The sequence below is a fragment of the Labeo rohita genome, chromosome 20 (assembly GCF_022985175.1).
Source record: "Labeo rohita strain BAU-BD-2019 chromosome 20, IGBB_LRoh.1.0, whole genome shotgun sequence".
NCBI classification, from domain to species: domain Eukaryota; kingdom Metazoa; phylum Chordata; class Actinopteri; order Cypriniformes; family Cyprinidae; genus Labeo; species Labeo rohita.
Window position 1 is genome coordinate 32,832,468 of NC_066888.1, and position 19,493 is coordinate 32,851,960.

The 19,493-nt window shown below is 31.6% G+C and overlaps 1 protein-coding gene across 3 annotated transcripts in view; it reads right to left on the minus strand.

Annotated features, from left to right (window-relative positions):
* Positions 1-10,167: 10,167 nt before the first annotated feature.
* The window catches only part of ppp2r5cb (protein phosphatase 2, regulatory subunit B', gamma b), a 38,462-nt gene continuing 29,136 nt past the window's right edge, over positions 10,168-19,493 (minus strand). For all 3 annotated transcript variants that reach the window (XM_051138736.1, XM_051138738.1, XM_051138737.1), the window contains 8 exons: positions 19,228-19,336; positions 17,876-17,929; positions 16,969-17,139; positions 16,752-16,879; positions 15,032-15,133; positions 14,878-14,950; positions 13,216-13,332; positions 10,168-11,110 (listed from right to left, as the gene is read on the minus strand). In XM_051138736.1, the coding sequence (XP_050994693.1) occupies positions 10,976-11,110; positions 13,216-13,332; positions 14,878-14,950; positions 15,032-15,133; positions 16,752-16,879; positions 16,969-17,139; positions 17,876-17,929; positions 19,228-19,336 (889 nt within the window). In that variant the 3' untranslated portion in view covers positions 10,168-10,975. The remainder of the gene's footprint in view (positions 11,111-13,215; positions 13,333-14,877; positions 14,951-15,031; positions 15,134-16,751; positions 16,880-16,968; positions 17,140-17,875; positions 17,930-19,227; positions 19,337-19,493) is intronic.

Sequence of the window (19,493 nt, forward strand, 5' to 3'; positions counted from 1 at the left end):
ATATATATATATATATATACATATATATTATGTTTAATGGTTTTAATATATTTTTTATTGTAGTAATTTTTGATTATAGTTTATTTCATTTGAGTGCTTCTAGCTAAGTTGCAACTAGCTGAAATTAGTTTTAGTTTTTACATTTAATTTAGTCAAATTTTAAGTTAACAAAAAAGTAGACATATTTTAAGTAGACACGTTTTATTGTTTAACTGTTTTATTTATTAATTACATTTTTATTTAAAGTAAATGTAATTTTGTAGCTTGTTTATTTTTATTAATTACATTTTTATATATAATTGTTTTATAAAAATGGAATTAATAAAAATAAAGCTATAAAATTAATTTTTTTTTTAATAAAAATGGAATTAATAAATATTTGTTTGTGTGTGTGTGAAATAATACACACACACATTCGCTTTTGAATTAATTTTTCTTACCCCATGGAATGTTTTTTTCCCCCTAGCTTTAAGCAAAACCTCATTTTTTAAATTTGTTTTTTAATGGAACATGAATTTTTTTCCGTAACAACAATATGATTATATCTTCATTTTGCACATGAAGTGATTGTATCATGATTTAAGGATGTTTAGACATTTGTATTGGTACATTTAACGCCATGACTTTATGGACTTCAGAGTTTTTGCTCCGATTTAAGGCTTTAATTTGTGGAAAGGCGAATTAAGACTTTTAAAACCGCCTTTTTCCTCACTAGAAGATACTACTGCGAGCTCACTTGTTTTTTTTCCTTTGTGACGATATATTTACAGAAATGCTAGTTACACACTGGTGTCTCCTGAATTTCATGACAAGCGAGAGAAACACAAACACTAATGCGTTTTGAGCGATGACGTGTCACTTAATTGCACGCCACTTTATTCCTGCAACGCTTTATGAGTCACGGAGAGCTCGCTAACCGTCTTCTTTCCTCTCACTTCGCTCTCCCCACTGCCGCTCTGCATTCACCTAAAACGACCCGGTGTTAGTGTCAAGGTCCAAATAACCACGTCTAACAGCCATGGCATAAGCAGCGAGCAGAAAGTAGGTCAAGATAACCTCATCTGACTGAGATACGGGGCTCTCCGCTGGGCCGCGGCTCACGATTGTGCAGGTCTGGGTCACGGAGACTCGAGGCCAAGGCACGTTTGTGTAACCTAAACTGAACCTTCGGCTCCCCAAGGCCGGAGCCATACAGACACTCCTCGGCTCTGTCTCCGTGTCTCTCCCCGTGGGACGCCGTCTCTCTCCTGCCTTTCATCCGGATGTGGAGTGTGTCAGGCTGAGTCACAGACAGACGGGAGCGAAATGCTCTCAGACGTGAGAAATGGGGGGAGAGAGGGAAAACGAGACACTGAGATGGAAACCGAGCCCTTACTTGCAGCCAAATATTCAATATCGGGAATATGTTGGTAGATCTGATTGGTAGAAGCTGATTGGTCAAACAGGATTCTGATGCTTGTTGCTAACCCACTGTGATCATTTTTGACTGCAGAGGCTCGACAATGGGTTACAGGTTCAATTAAACAAATTAAAATATTTATTTCAGTATCATTATGATTTTAGTTTGTTAATATCTCAATTTGATTTTAATTAAATTACATTTTTGTAATTTTTTTTGTTCTTCTCATATTATAATATCGATATTTTTTTCGTAATTTTTGATTATAGTTTAGTTCATTTAAGTGCTTCAAATTAAACTAAACTAAAATGAGTTGCAACTAGCTGAATTTAGTCTAATTTTAATTAAAAAAAAAAAAAAACTAGACGTACAAAAACAGAAAATATATATTTAAAAAAAAATGCACTTAAAATCTAAAAAATGTATATACTATATTACAGGTTTTGTGTTTTTATGTTTTGAATGCAATTTTAAATACATAAATCTAAAAATAATATTATAACATGGAGGCATGATTAAAAAAAAAAAAAAAAAACACTGATGCAAATGATGATGAAATGTTAATTTTAAATAAACTAAAAATTAAAAATACATATATAAACATTGCATTTATAACAGAAAAACAAAAGGCGATAGTATAGTAGTAGTATACAATAATACCAAAATAATATAACAGAAAATGAGTATATTAATATACTAAATAACACTGGTGCAAATTATGACAAAATACTTATTCTTTGGGTTTATATTTTATTTCCAGTTTTATTTTCTTCTATTTTAGTTTTAGTCAACCCTGATTTGCACACCCTCGTGTTCTTTGCAATGGAACATAAACAAGAATTTTTTAAGCATGCTTCCATACAATAATGGTTTATAGTGACCCTTAACTATTCATTAATGCTCTAAAAAGGAACAAAACACCCCTCTACTCTGTCAATTGCAATTAACAGCATTTAAAGTGAAGAATCTTCAAAGCTTAGTTTTCAACAGAAGAATAACAGCATATCGCTTTAGTAGCACATGACAAAAAAATGAGTCATTTCGAGGGAAAAATGTTTGAAAATGTTATAATAGACAAAAAAGGCATTGCTTTGAAAAAAGGTCTAGGCAATTCAAAAGAATTATATTTAATAGCTTTATGTAAGATCTCATTTAAAGGTTATGAAACATGGGTATATTTCACTTTTATGCAACCTGAACATTTGAAACGTGAACTAGGGAGAATAGCTATGGTGAGCCGGAGACCATAAAGGGATTATTTAATGAGTTATACCTGCATACTGATGAATGGGAACAAGTAGGAGACATCCTTTCAGGTATCTCGACCGCTAAGGGAATCTGAACCGCAGTGTTTTCTCTTTTTGTGTGTCTAAAGTGCTTTTACACAAAATACGTGCTTTGTGTCTTAAATGAACAAGTGCTTATCTAGAGAGGTTCCTGTTGCCCTTCGGCCTCTTTTTAGATCCGTCTCACACATTACCTTTTTTTTTTTTTTTTTTTTTTTTTAAACCTTCCATACAAACACGTCTTTGAAATATAAGACTAAATAATTAGACAATCAAATGAATTAAAAAAATAATCTTTACAGTCCTGCATGTTTTAACATCCATAACTTTGTTATATTTGCTTCACTAACCAGTTTTAAATTAGCTTTAGTCCTTACATGATTCACATTATATAAGAAATACAAAATAAGTTGCTGATTTAGGATTTGATTGTTGTTCTACTGTACTTCAATTGTTTATTGTACAATTTGAATATTTTGAAAATCAAATATCACCTAAAATAACATACTGAAATGTTTGAATTGATTGGTTCATCCTTGCTGCATGCGATTTTGTATTTGTCGTCATCTGCTTATATTCTATTTTATCTTTTTCTATCATGATCATACACAATTATACAATAGCTGTCTAAAGTTTGGAAAAATTACTACTGTTTAATGTCTCTTCTGCTGCATTTATTTGAATCAAACATACTGTAAAAATGTTAAATGTTATTACAATTCAAAATAGCTGTTTTCTACATGAATATCTGTTAAAATGTAATTTATCACTGTGATTAAAGCTGAATTTTTAGCATCATTACTCCAGTCTTAAGTATCACATACTTCAGAAATCATTCTAATATGCTGATTTTGGTTATTTAGCTTAAAACGGTAATAATATTCCACAATATTCCTTTTTACTCTATTTTAGATCAAATAAACCAACTTTAGCGAGCATAAATTACTCTTTCAAAAACATCGTAACTATTTAAAAATTTTTGTTGTATTTTATTGCTTGCAATGACCATTGCTTTTCTGTATCAGAACAGATCCAAGACTCACCCATCGAGATGCACTAATGTTGGAGGAGATCCACGGCTGTGTTCTTGTCGTCTTGAGGGTTTTGGCTCCATCTTGTGTCACTAAAGAGCACTGCTGTGTCTAAAAATTAATAAAAGATCCATTAGTGTATTTTATGGCAACATCTGTGAGATGTGCAACCATTTATTGGATATTATAGGTTATAGATACCTATGGGAAGGTACATAAATATCCAAATTATATAATAAAATATTCAATTAATAGTATTAAAATAAAATAAAAAAAATGTAATTAAATTAAAAAAAAAAAAAAAAAAAAAAAAAAAAAAAATCAATGAGGTCCAAAACCAACCAGTCCAAAAAAAAAGTGCTAATTCAAAGAAAACAAATAAAAAATAAGCAATTTTTGGTATGCAGAACACCAGAACTGTAATAAAATTAGGGGAAAAAATGGACTACAAAAAAAAAAAAAAAAAAAAAAAAACTATTCAAATAAAAGGTTAGTTGTGGCAATATAATTAACAAACAATTTAGAGAAAAAGAAAATCATTTATGAGTCAAAATGACGGTTAAATAAAATACAAAGTAAAAAGTAAATAAAATAAAAAAATAAATAAATTTAAACTGAATCATAAAGATTTGTCAGTGGATTCCAATTGAAAAAAAAAAAAAAAGAAACCTAGCAATACTCTAGAAACCACATAATCATCATTTCGTTTTGTGATGAAAAGCTATTTTCTCGCATTTTCTTTGAGCTATATATGTGTGAGCGTATATAATGGTTTGTGGAGTTTAATTATCGTAGTGCGTTAAACATAGAGTTTAATCTATAATCGAACCATTTATCCGCACGTTTAACGAGACCCACTCAGCAGGTTCCTTTCATTTGGTCTTCATGTAATTAATATCGATTGCACGCCTCGAATTTACACTTGATGAACGATCAGCCGTCCGAGCAGCAAAGCAAACGTATGTTTGATCTCTGAACTCTATTCATTTGTTATCCGAGCTGAGACGGTAAATCTATTTTTGAAGGAAGTCATTACTGTAATCTACACTGATGCATTACTTGTTTCTCTGAAGATAGATGTCTAAGTCTTGGACTTGTGTTCTTCCTCTGGGGTTCAGCAGCGGGATGAGGACGGATTTGCTTCCTTGAAGATGGATCTTTCAGCCCAAGACCTTTTTTTGTCCTTATTCTGTGTTTCTTCCGAGTTTCTTAAGGTTGTGTATTCCCCAGTGAAGCACTGCTCTTGCTTTTCCCCCTTTCAGTCTGATGTGATGCATTTTTTATGACTAGAGATCTCCTTTTCTTTTTTATCTGACAATACTGTTGAAGCTTGTTTCAGAGCAGACTGAAAAACCGAAAAACTACACAACACAAAATGAAAAATACAAACTAAATGTGAATGTTTCACACTGACGCTATCAGAAGATTTTTGCTAGGCTTAAGTGTTTTGTAGCTTCACTAAAACTGAAAAAGCAGCATTTGCAAAACATTTTACTCAATACAAACTGTATGTTGTTGAAAGGTTGAGAAGAGACAAAGACATTTTGTAGTAATGTAGGGTACTATACACTGTATTTAATAATAATAATAATAATAATAATAATAATAATAACTAGATAAAGTTTGTCAAGACAAACTTTAAGTTGGCTTGAGAAAGCTGGAACAGAAAGTTTTAAAAAGTTTGAAAAGCTTATAAAGTTTAAGAAGTTTTAAAAAGTTTTAAGTTTGATGGTTTTCAGTCTGAAATAGTTTGAATTCTAAAGTAGTTTTAAAAGGTTAACGTTTGGATGTTTTGAAGGCAATTCAGTCTGTCAGAGATAGAGAGATAGATAGATAGATAGAATGTTGTTAGCATGTTATTAACATGATTAACATGACAAGCAATGATGTTATCATTAGCAAGGTACTAGCATGTTGTTAGCATGCTTATAGGATTATTAGCAAGTTACTAGCATTTTACTAGCATGGTGCTAACATAATAAGTTACTAGCATGTTGTTAGCATGATTAGCAAGTTACTAGCATGTTTCTAGCATGATTGTAGCATGATTAGCATGTCGTTAGCATAATTAGCAAGTTACTAGCATGTTACTAGAATGATTAGCAAGTTACTAGCATGTTACTAGAATGATTACCAAGTTACTAGCATGTTTCTAACATGACTAACAAGTTACTAGAATGTTGTTAGCATGATTAACAAGTTACTATCATTTTACTAGCATGGTGCTAACATAAGTAGCAAGCTACTAGCATGTTGTTAGCATGATTAGCAAGTTACTAGCATGATTAGCAAGTTGCTAACATGTTTCCAGCAAGATTAGCAAGTTAGTAGCATGTTGCTAGCATGATTGTAGAATTATTAGCATGTTACTAGCATGATTAGCAAGTTACTAACATGTTTCTAGCATGACTAACAAGTTACTAGCATGTTGTTAGCATGATTAGCAAGTTACTAGTATGTTTCTAACATGATTAGCAAGTTACTTGCATGTTTCTAGCATGACTAACAAGTTACTAGCATGTTGTTAGCACGATTAACTAGTTCCTGTCATTTTACTAGCATGGTGCTAACATAAGTAGCAAGCTACTAGCATGTTGTTAACATGATTAGCAAGTTGCTAGCATGTTTCTAGCATGATTAGCAAGTTGTTAACATGTTTCCAGCATGATTAGCAAGTTGTTAACATGTTTCCAGCAAGATTAACAAGTTAGTAGCATGTTGCTAGCATGATTGAAGAATTATTAGCATGTCGTTAGCATGTTACTAGCATGTTTCTAGCATGACTAACAAGTTACTAGCATGCTGTTAGCATGATTAACAAGTTACTAGCATGTTTCTAGCATGACTAACAAGTTACTAGCATGCTGTTAGCATGATTAGCAAGTTACTAGCATGTTTCTAACATGATTAGCAAGTTACTAGCATGTTTCTAGCATGATTAGCAAGTTACTAGCATGATTCTGGTTGCTAGATAGATAGATAGACAGATAGATGAGTTTGAATGAGTTTGAATGGATTAGAAATACAGTACAAGTACAAGAGAAGTTTGATTGTGTCTCAAGGGATTCTGGGAGTTTTGACAGTTTTTTAAAGACTCATTTGAACATTCCATCAATGTAAGTCTATGGGATTTTTCCCAATTTTAATCGCCATTTTTAGGAAAACCGTAAGTCCGATCAGTTAGAAAAGATATAGCAACTAACTTCAGATCAGTTTGAAGATCTGGGCTGAGTTTGGAGTTTGTTTTGGCTTTCTCAAGCCAACTTAATTATAATTGAGCAGCAAATCAGCATATTATAATGATTTCAGGATCATGTGACACTGAAGACTGGAGTAATGATGCTGAAAATTCAGATTTGATCACAGAAATAAATTACATTTGAAAACCTATTAACTTAGAAAACATCTAGTTTAAATTCTAATAATATTTCACATTTTTACTGTATATTTTGATCAAATAAATGCTGCCTTGGTGAGCAGAAGAGACTTTTCCAAATACAATAAAAAAAAATAAAAATAAAAACGTAACCTTTCCAAACTTTTTACTGATAGTGCACATTAAAAACGTCACATTTACAGCGACAAAAATACCTTAAAAGTTCAGAGGCATAAATTTACAGATAACTATATCATGAACATTCGTCATAACTGTACTGGACGTATACTAATATACTACAGTTAGACCTTACAACAGTAATTAAAATACTACACCAAAGTGATCCAATGTTTGAGAACTGAATATATTGATGAAAATATTTAATTTGTTTACCTGCAAGTCATGTGACCATCTACTTGAGAGTAGTTTAATACATTTTAAGCGTGTACAATCGACCTCAGCGTTACTCGCGCCGAAAAACTGAGGTAAAACCGTTGGAGGTGCGTTTAATCCTTTAAATCTTCGATTACGCATTGTGTCGTTATATTTGGACAGAGAGATGTAAACTTTAACTCTGTTATAACTTCGAAAGTGGACTTACTTACCGATAACAGTCCGTCTTAAAGCAAAACCGCCTCTCCTCAGAGAAGCCCGCCATTTCTGACAGAGTAGCTTTGCCCGCGCGCGCTTCTGGACTCGTGAGTTGTGATTGGACGAGTGCAGGCACTTGATTACGTTTTAACGCAAGGTTAACGTTAAAATATGAATAACGTTAAGAAAAATTAAATAAAAACTTCTTGTATCGACAAACTTTAAACTTTTAGTTTAAAAAAAATATTGTAAAAAGTATTTTAAATAGTCGACATGTTTCACATCACTTAAAGAAACAGTTCACTCTGGGACTCTTTTCTTTCGATGTTAACTGTAGGTAACCATCACCCTTACGTTATTAATCTCATTTTAAAACTTTTAAAATTGATTAAGCGGTTGTACAATCAGCTTCAGGGTCAGGTGCACTCAATCTTTCAAATATTCAATTAGGCATTGTGTCGTTACACTTGCACAGAGAGATGGAAACTTCAGCTCGATTAAAACTTAAAATGTAAACTTGCTTACTGATAATCTGTCTCGAAGTAAAATCACCTTACCTGAGGAAATCCCGCCATTTCTGTCAGTGTTGCTTTGCGCATGCGCGCTTCTAGAGTCTGGTGCCTTATGATTGGATGAGCAATGTTTTAATGCAAGGTTGACGTTGAAATTTGAATAACGTAAAGAAAAGTTAAATAAAAACATCCTGTGTCGACAAATGTAAAAATTTTACTTGGAAAAAAAATGTCAACATGTTTCACATTTAATGGAGAGGTAGGTTCCATTTCTTAAAGGAACAGTTCACTTAAATACATACATAAATAAAACATACAACCTACTTTCTTCTGTGGAACACAAAGGAGATGTGATTTTCCTTTACTTTTTTTTTTTTTTTTTTTTTACTTTCTGTGTTTTGAGAAACATAAAGGTGATTAATGGTGAGGTACAGTTAATTCTTTGGTAAACTATGCCTTTAAATATGATCGATGGAGACCACAAGGTGGCGTGAAAGGGCAGCAAAACCGATATCATATGAATGCAGTTGAAACTTCATGTCAGTGTTGCCAAGTCTGCGGTTTGCCGCGGGTTGTTTTTAATGTTCGTGGGTTGAAGCAACCCCAATAACGTGACATTTAGCCACTGCAATGCGAATTTTACCAGGGGAACCCCACCGAAAAGACTATTTTTATCGGGGGACCTCCTCCGAAACACAGCTGGGCTAGTTTTGGGCTAGTTTTAGTAGCAATTGGGCAGGTTTTGTTGTGAAAACCTGGCAACCCTGCTTCATGTGGCTTCATTTAAAGGCAATTTCGTGAAAATATCAACCCATCATTTGGATTTGACAGCAGTGTTATTTAAGTAGCATTGGGATAATAATATAACTTTTATTAAATTTTTTAATTTGAATGTTTCAGTAATTTTGTTTGGCATTATTTTTTATATTACACTGCTTAAACACTGAGTAGAAAATAGTAGATTAACCCCAAAATTAAAATAATTTTTTTATTATAATCAACAAAAGACTGTGATACGAGTTTGACATTTTTCATGATACTAAGCACATTTTCCACCAAAGCTCCTGTTCATTTCATGAATTTTTTAAATGAAAATGATCCCTGAAATGACAGATAAACTAAAAGTAATCAAATGTTCACCACCCATTTTCACTCCCAATGATTAGGAGCTTCTGTAAAACGAATTATCATCGATGCGTTTCATATTCACCACTCGCACGCTTGAGCGAACGAAAATCTAAACGAACGAGAAAAGCATTCAGATCGAATTCCTCGCGATTAACGATTCAACACAGACATGCACGGCACAGAACACACCGAACACGTTCTTGTAAGATGAAAATATAAAACACGTTTTCTTTATTTCCTGTATATAGACATATACCACTTGAGATTTGGAGAAAAGCACATATGAAGGCTATTTTATGATGGATCTCATCAGACAGCTGAATGCAGAGACAGAAAAGTTCTCAATTACAAATAGTAAAAAACAAAAACATTAGAAATTAAATCCTAAACATTTCTAACGCAGTTACAGAAGTCTGTCAAATACCAACTGTCTGCAAGTGGCTAATAACGGTTTTCATCTGTACACGAGAAAATTTGTACAAAATAAGAGATCTACCATTCAATAATAGATGGATCATAACAGTACATAATATGTACAATATCAGATGAAGCCATTTAGTAGGGGGGTGCATACTAAAGGACACTTTGCAGTATTTTCTGTCAAACGGAAAGTGAAGTTCACCACGATGAAAGCTTCCAGCTGGAAAAGAAGAACGCAAGTTATGCTATCGACACCGGCGAGAAAAACCTCTCAAAGACTATGTTTTTAGCTTTTAGCACTAGAGCCGAAAGAGGAAGGAGCTTAAATTAAAAACCGAAAACGGACAGAGAAAGGCTGGGAGAGAGAAAAATAACGCATTTATCTATATACCTATCGAAATTTGCACATTCAAATCGGACAGACAAGCTTATACGGGCCGAGAATAAAAACCTGCGAGCATCTGAAATCACGGCACGGACGAACGCAGAGAGAGAACTGCACCGTAGCTCCGACCAGGCGAAACCCAATGGAAGTTCAAACAATGGTTCAGAGGGATTCGTTCAAGTTTATCAGGAGAATTTCTCTTCTGTTGGGCTTGTCCGGGAAAGCCAGCACGAAATGCCAGACGCAAAATACTTTTTCCTTTATCTAAAAAGGCACTCTATGCAAATAAAGGCTTGGTCGAACTGGGTGAAGAAAGCCTTCGCTATTGCCTGTTAAAAAGCTTTAATGCTCATCTAAAAACTAATTAACCACCGTAAGGCCATTGTTTGAACAACCAAAATCTCCCTGGACGAACTTATTGCCAAGTATCTGGACAAAAACGGAAGGGGATTTTGCACTGGCGAGACCAGCGCGATTCAAACGCCAAAGACACGAACCGCCGACGAGATCCGAACGTCCTGAGAATCGTTCGCTCGCCCCGAATACGAGTGCTCCGGTGTCTGCGGTTCGGCCTAAAAGAGACAATCGGACGATGAAAGCGGAAAAGAGGATGAGGCGGGACTAGACTAGCGCGGGTCGAGGGGGTCTGGATGTGGGACGGGCTCCGGCGCGGTCGGTTCTGGAGGGCAGAACGGGTTCGTGTGTGTGTTTGTGGGTCACACCGGGGCCGTCCTGCGCCGCCGTCGCCGCCGGCGTTCGTCGTCGGTGCTGGACGCGGCCGGCTCGTGCGCGGCGGCTGAGACTGGACTGGATTGGGCTGGGCTGGGTTTCGGGCGTCTGTGGTCCTCTAGTGGCCGTCCTGGGCGCCGATCATGTCTTCGGCACGCCGGTGCGTCTCCAGGGCCTTCATGGTGGACATATCCTGAGGCAGCTCCGACTTGCGTCGCATCAGGGGACGTTCTTTACGCTGGTCTCTGTGGATCTGAGCAGAGAGATGAAATAAAACAGCGGGAAATGACATTTGCACAGAATATCCAGCTCTGCCTTGTTTACATTAACCTTTCGGAGATGGAGCTGGAGAAAAAGGAGTGTGGAAACATATTTAGGGATGCATAATATTATCGGGACGTCGTGTAAACATTGGACCGGTATGCTAAATTATGCCCGTATGCCTTGCTACTTGTAATAAAATGAAAAGTAAAGTAAATAACATTACGATGTTTCTGAATAAATAAAGCGGTAACCGATGTCATAAAATCACCACATTTTAAATTAAAGAGTTTTATATATGGATCTATTCATTAATGTGCTTTTTCAGACAGATTATGAAAACTTAAACTCTAAAAAATTTTTTAGAACTTTTACAGCTCTTTTGCTTTAGATCGTCTACAAATGTTAAATCTAAAAAACCCCAGCTCTGATCATTTGATTTTTTATTATCTGTATTTTCAAGGCTTCCAATGTACTCTCATTATAAAAAGAACTTTATTAATGTTTTTTGAGTTATTACAAGTCAGTTTTTGCTCAAAAACTAAATTATTTGTTTATAATCTGTACTCGGTGTTGTTTCCAACCTATATATATATATATATATATATATATATATATATAAAAACGGTTTTGGCATCAGAAATGAGTTAAAGAATATATTGGAATATCGAATGTCGGCATAAATCCAAAATTGCGCATTCCTAAACATATTTCAACATTAAATTAGAATATGAGATTCTCTATACAAAATACTAGAAATAATAGGAGTATCAATAGAGAAATGGTGTTTAATGATGGATTCTGAAATTAATTTTAAATTTAAAAAATAATAATAAAAATAATAATAATAATTTGAAATTCAAATTAAAGTCAAATTTTTTTTTTTGGTAAAATATTATTACTGTTATTCATCCAGGATCCATTCAATTGATCAAAAGTGACATTTATAATGTTACAAAAGATTTCAAATAAATGCTGTTCTTTTGAACTTTCTATTCAAGGAATCCTAATATTTCAAAATCATTAATTTACTAATATTGTTTTAGTATTTAGTATTACATTTTATTTTTACATTTTCTGCTTTTATTTTAAAGTTTTAGTAATTTTTTTTTCTCATTTTTATTACTTGTTACATGTTTATTACATTTTAGTTTAGTTCATTCTAATTCTTTTAGTACTTCAACACACTAAATAAAAATTAATTTTTTTTTAAATAGAAATTGTCACTTAGCATTAATAGAAACATTAGACTGATTGAAAGTGCCAGTAAAGACATTTATAAATGTGACAAAAGATTTCTATTTCAAATAAATACTGTGTTTTTGTAACTTTCTATTCATCTGTGAATCCTGATATTTAAGTATCATTAGTTTACTAATATAGTTTTGTTAGTATTTAGGATTAGACTTTATTTTTATATTTCCTGCTTTCGTTTTAATTTTAAAGTTTTAGTAAATTCATGCCTTTTTTCTAATTTTAATTACTTATTACATGTTTTTTATTACATTTTAGTTTAGTTTAGTTCTTTTAGTACTTCAACAAACTAAATGAAAATTTTATTTTTTAAAACATTTTTAAATCATTGTCATTTTTATTACTTTAAATATCTACATCTTTTTTTATTACATTTTAGTTTATTTTAATTTAGCTCTTTTAGTACTTTAACAAACTAAATGAAAATTATATTTTAAAAAAAATTAAATAGAAATTGTTACTTAACATTAATCAAAGATGCATGAAATTGATTGAAAGTGACAGTAAAGACATTTGTTACAGAAGATTTCCATTTCAAATAAATGTTGTTCTTTTTAACTTTTATTTATTAAAATAATCCTGACATTTAAGTATCATTAGTTACTAGAGCAGCAAATCAGCATATTAGAATGATTTCTGAAAGATCATGTGACACTGAAGACTGGAGTAATGATGCTGAAAATTCAGATTTGCCATCACAGGAATAAATTACAGTTTAACAGATATTCACGATGAAACAGCTGTTTAAAATTACAAAACTATTTCACAATTTTTACTGTATTTTTGATCAAATAAATGCAGCCTTGGTGAGCAGAAGAGACTAATTTCAAAAACATAATTTACCTGAGTGGCTTCTTCTTCTACAGTTTTCTTTAGCATCATGACATCCTCAATGATCGGGCCGTCTGTCTCCATATCCATCGGACTGCTGAGGCTGGTGGAGTCGATGTACATGAGAAACTAAAGCAGGAAAAAGTCACCATTAAAATCTCTGAAAATACTACTGAATAAATACAGCCTTTAATAAAGAACTAACAAAGACAAATGCACATTAATATTGAAAACAATAACAACAGCTGCTAACTAGACAAAAAATTTGTTAAGACAAACTTTAAGTTGGCTTGAGAAAACCAGACCAGAAAGTTTAAAGAATGTAAGAAGTTTTAAAAAGTTTGATGGTTTTCAGTTTGAAATAGTTTGAAGTTTAAAGTAGTTTTAAAAGGTTTAAGTTTGAATGTTCTGAAGGCAATTCAGTCTGTCAGAGATGATAGATGATATAGACAGATAGATAAAAGATAGATAACATGTTGCTAACATGTTTTTAACATGATTAACAAGTTGCTAGCATGATTAGCTAGTTGCTAACATGTTTCTATCACACTTAGCAAGTTGTTAACATGTTTCTGGCATGATTACAAAGTTGCTAACATTTTTCTAACATGACTAGCAAGTTGCTAACATTTTTATAGCATGATTAACAAGTTGCTAGTATGTTTCTAACATGATTAGCATGTTGCTAGCATGTTTCTAACATGTTTAACAAATTGCTAGCACATTTCTAACATGAGTAGCAGGTTGCTAGCATGATTAGCCTGTTGTTAGCATGTTGCTAGCTTGATTAACAAGTTTCTAGCATGATTAGCCTGTTGTTAGCATGTTGCTAACATGATTAGCAAGTTTCTAGCATGATTAGCAAGTTTCTAGCATGATTAGCAAGTTTCTAGCATGTTGCTAGCATGATTAACAAGTTGTTTGCATGTTGCTTGCATGATTAACATGTTGCTAGCATGATTAGCAAGTTGTTAGCAAGTTTCTAGCATGATTAGCAAGTTGTCTGCATGTTGCTTGCATGATTAACATGTTGCTAGCATGATTAGCAAGTTGTTAGCAAGTTTCTAGCATGATTAGCAAGTTGTTCACATGTTGCTAGCATAAGTAGCAAGTTGTTAGCATGTTGCTAGCATTTGGCTAGCATGATTAACAAGTTTCTAACATGATTAGCAAGTTGTTCGCATGTTGCTAGCATGATTAACAAGTTTCTAACATGATTAGCAAGTTGTTCGCATGTTGCTAGCGTGATTAGCAAGTTTCTAGCACGATTAGCAAGTTGTTCGCATGTTGCTAGCGTGATTAGCAAGTTTCTAGCACGATTAGCAAGTTGTTAGCATGTTGCTAGCATGATTAGCAAGTTTCTAACATGATTCTGGTTACTAGCCATAGACAGACGGATAGATGAGTTTGAATGAGTTTAAATTGATTAAGCATGTTGATTAGCACAAAAAACAATTATTACTATCAACACACATTGATGTATTAATTAAACTGACTGTCAGTGTTAATTAACAGATGCTGCTGGAGCTTCTGCTGAATCTGGAATATTCCTGTAATATTTATTAAATGTGAGACAAACATGCTATTCAAATGAATGTGCTGGAGAAGGTTTGTGCTATTTGCAGATCTGAGTTGGGCCCACACGAGTAATACCGCGGTATCAGAGCCGTTTACCTGTGGGTTTGATTTGGCGAGATTCTCGATCTTGATCCACGCCTCCTCGCGCTCTTTCCACTTCGCCTTTTCTCTGATGTTGAGAGAGAAAGGAAAAGTTTAGCCACACGAGCGCCACTGACAGTCTGAGTGAGTGTGTGAAAGCACTTCCTACTTGTTTTTCTCAGCTCTGAACTGTTGTGTGCAGTCGTCAAACAGCTTCTGATTCATCTCCATAAAGAGCTTCAGAGCGTTATAGATCAGCCCGTGGATCGTCCTGACGGCAGGAAGAGGAAGTGACAACATCAAAAAACTCTTCATCAAACAAACTGAATTTCTGAATAGTGTAGATGGACTGAATCACTTTTTAAGTCAGTATAAAAGTAAAACTTATAGGTGTGAATAGAAATGTGTATTTTATTGGTTAATGACAATTTAAATTAAATAATTAAATGAAATAATATTATAATAAATTAAAATATTTTTTAATAAAAGATTTATATGATGTATGAGCTGTTTATTATTTATAAACGTTACGTTTTTTTTGGTTACTTTTTCTTTTATTTGGTTAGTGACAATTTTGTGTTTTATATTATATATAAATATTTATTTAATTAAAATATATTTTTGCATGTTTGGCTAATGACAATTTAAATTAAATAATGAAATGAAATATTATAATAATAAATTGAAATGTTTAAAAAAAATTATATATATAAAATGTACGACCTGTTTATTATTTATATAATAAAACACACAAATACATGTTTTTTTGGTTATTTTTTTTATTTGGTTAATGACAATTTTGTGTTATATAATATATAAATATTTATTTGTTTAATTAAAATATATTTTTGAATTTTTGCCTAATGACAATTTAAATTAAACAATGAAATGAAATATAATTATAAATTAAAATATATTTAAAAAAATATATATAAAAAATGTATGATCTGTTTATTATTTATATAATAAACAGAACAAACACAAATACATTTTTTTTTTATTTGGTTAATGACAATTTTGTGTTTTGTATTATATATAAATAATTATTTAATTGAAATATTTTTATATGTTTTGTTAATGACCACTTAAATTAAATAATGAAATGAAATGAAATATAATAATAAATTAAAATACTTTAAAAATTATGTATATATATTTATATATATATATATATATATATATATATATATATATATATATATATATATATATATATATATATATATATATATACACACACACACACAATATATTATCTGTTTATTATTTATATAATAGTACACACATGTTTTTTTGGTATCTTTTTTATTTGGTTAATGATATTTTTGTGTTTTATATTATAGATAAATAAATTTTTTTTTAATTCATCATAATAATAAATTGAAATACTTGAAAAATTATATATATAAAATGTATAATCTGTTTATTATTTATCTAATAAATAGAACACACAAAAATACATGTTTTTTTATTTGGTTAATGACAAATTTGTGGTTTATATTATATATAAATACTTATTTAATTACAAATATATTTTTGTATGTTTGGTTAATGACAATTTAAAACAAATAATAAAATGAAATTAAATAATATAATAATAAATTACAATTTAAAAAAAAAAAAATTACAAAAAAAAAAATATTGATTACAATTTTTATATTATATAAGTGTTTATACTATTTTATATAAATATCATTACATTATTATATATTATATTATAAACAAATATATACATTTTATATAATATATTTATATATAAAAGGGTTTTACCCTCTTTCCAGGCGTAAAACCCCTTTGAGATACTCATTCTTTGACCAAATTAGTCAATATTCTCCAGTCTACTAAAACAAGCGCTATCTGCAGCTGAACTTGTAAACAGCGTGACTCACTTATTCCAGTGGGTTTTGGAGTTTCGGTACAGTGAGGGAAACATGATGGGCAGGATCCTCGCCGCATTATCGCTGATTAAACTCATGATGTACTCGTTATTCCAGTAGTAGAGAGCTCGCTCCGCAACCTGAGGACGACACCAACATAAACCAGACATGAACGCATCCCTTTCATGTGATGATTCCTAGCTTTGTGCAGACGTGTGTCTCAGCAGACCTGGAAATGTGGACTGGAGACGCATTTGGCCAGCTGTCTGAATAGCGGCTCCATCACTTTAACAAACTCTGACGGCTCGATGACGTCCAGAATCTCTTCCAGCTCATTCAGAAACATCACTTCCTTTGGACTGTGAGTCTTTGGCCAGTATTTCAGAAGAGCCATCACCACCTGAAAACAAAAAAAATGATAATAATTAGCATTTTTTCAATGCTTTTAAAGTCTCTTCTGCTCACCAAGGCTGCAGTACTGTGGTCAAAAATACAGTAAAAATTGTGAAATATTATTCAAATCTAAAATATCCGTTTTCTGTGTGAATATTTGTTAAAATGTAATTTATTCCTGTGATCAAAGCTGAATTTTCAGCATCAGAGGTTACATATTAGAATGATTTCTGAAGGATCATGTGACACTGAAGATGCTGAAAAGGTCACATATGCTGGTTAAAACTAGTTAGTGCTGGTTTGGTGCTGAACTAGCTGAACAGAAGTCGTACAGGTTTGGAACAACATGAGGGCGAGTCAATGAATAGTGAAATGTAAGCTGTTCGCTGGAAAGCATCACTCAAAATAACATACATATGCCTCCTCAGCGGGAATAACAGAATAAGCATATTTTGATAAAGCAGTTTGAGAGCAGAAGACAAAACAGCTTTGTAAAACGACACAGGGTATAGAACAGAGGTCTCAAACTCGGTTCCTGGAGCGCGGCAGCTCTGCAGAGTTTAGCTCCAACTCACACCTGATTGGAGTTTCTAGTAATCCTGAAGACCCTGATTAGCTGGATCAGGTGTGTTTGATTAGGTTTGGAGCAAAAATGGCCCTCCAGGGCAGAGCTGTGGCCGTCCAGGAATTGAGTCTGAGACCACTGGTATAGAAAATGAACACCAGATGGTGCTGAAACCCACCGGCTCAGTAAGTGTGCTGTCCTTCTCTAGAAACTGAACCACACAGTAAGCCAGCTGAAGAATGACAAACAACATCAGTCAATCACCAGAGTCAAAATCATGTTCATAATACACCTCGAAACTAAGAAAGAAATTATATTTAGGCATTTTTATGACCATTAAGGTTTTTTTTATTTCACTTAATGAGAATCTAATGTTATTAATACAGAATTAAAGTACAATTTTATTTTTATTTTTTTTTAATTCTATACAAATTTTCCACAGAAAATAAATATAAATATTTAATCATCATTTATATATATAATTTATAATTTATATAATTATAATTTAAAATATATTTTTTATATTTTTATATTTATATAAATATATACACATACACAGTTTTTTTATATATTTTTTGTAATATTATTTATAGTTTTTATATATGCATTTTTTATTTTTTTACATAATTTGTAATATATATATATGTATATATATATATATATATATATATATATATATACATATAATTTTATAAAATATATATTTTTATATTTATAAAAATATATAGTTTTTATACATATTTTTATATATTTTTTAAATAAATTATTATTTTAAAAAATTATATATGCATTTGTTATATTTTTTATATTATATTTTCTTATATTATGTTTTTTAACATATTTTTATATTTATATAAATATATACAGTTTTTTATAAATATTTGTATACATTCTTGTAATATTAATTATTTATATATGCATTTTTTATATTTATTATCTATATATCTATCTATCTATCTATATATATATATATATTGTTTTAATATATTTTTAATATTTTTATATTATATATATATATATATATATAAAATTTTATATTTATAAATATATACACATACAGTTTTTTTAATAAATATTTTACTAAATAAATTGTTTTTTTACTTTTTTTAAATCACACATTTACCTAAATACATCTCTACATCTACATATATATAACATAAACAAATGTGTGAGTTAATGTGGTCTATTATAATTTCTGTAATGTTAAGGGTACGAAATTTGTAAACAATTACTATTAAAAAACAATTTGTTGTACTTTAATTCTGCATTATATGAGATTTTCAATAAGGAAAATCTTCATTTAGAGAAATGGGAATTACAAAAAGTCTAATATGTCCATATGTATTACAGTAATGACATTTCTGGGGGAGAAATGTGTGGGAAAAAATGTATTTACATGTGTGTTTCTGTTAACCACAGTGTAAAAATGAAACTAACTTGAAACACATTATTTCTAAATCTGAAGTTCTTAAAACAAAAAAATAACAAAATGTGACATGCATACGATTCGATATAAACTCCAGATCGTACCTGTGGGTGATAAACACTGAGGGACTTGACTTTATGCAAAGGTAACAAAACTTTTAAAAGGAAGATTTTGTGCTCTTCTTTCAGCGGTAAGGCGAAGCCGTTAATGATGCTGGTAGAAAAGAGAAAAAACGAGACGTGAATCACTCCAAACAATGAATGAACTAGTTTCAGCTGTAAACTAGTATGTTTGAAACCTCAGTTAGCATTCTGCTCCCATAAGACATGATAAAAGGCCATAATAATGTCATCATATTAAAGCTATTACA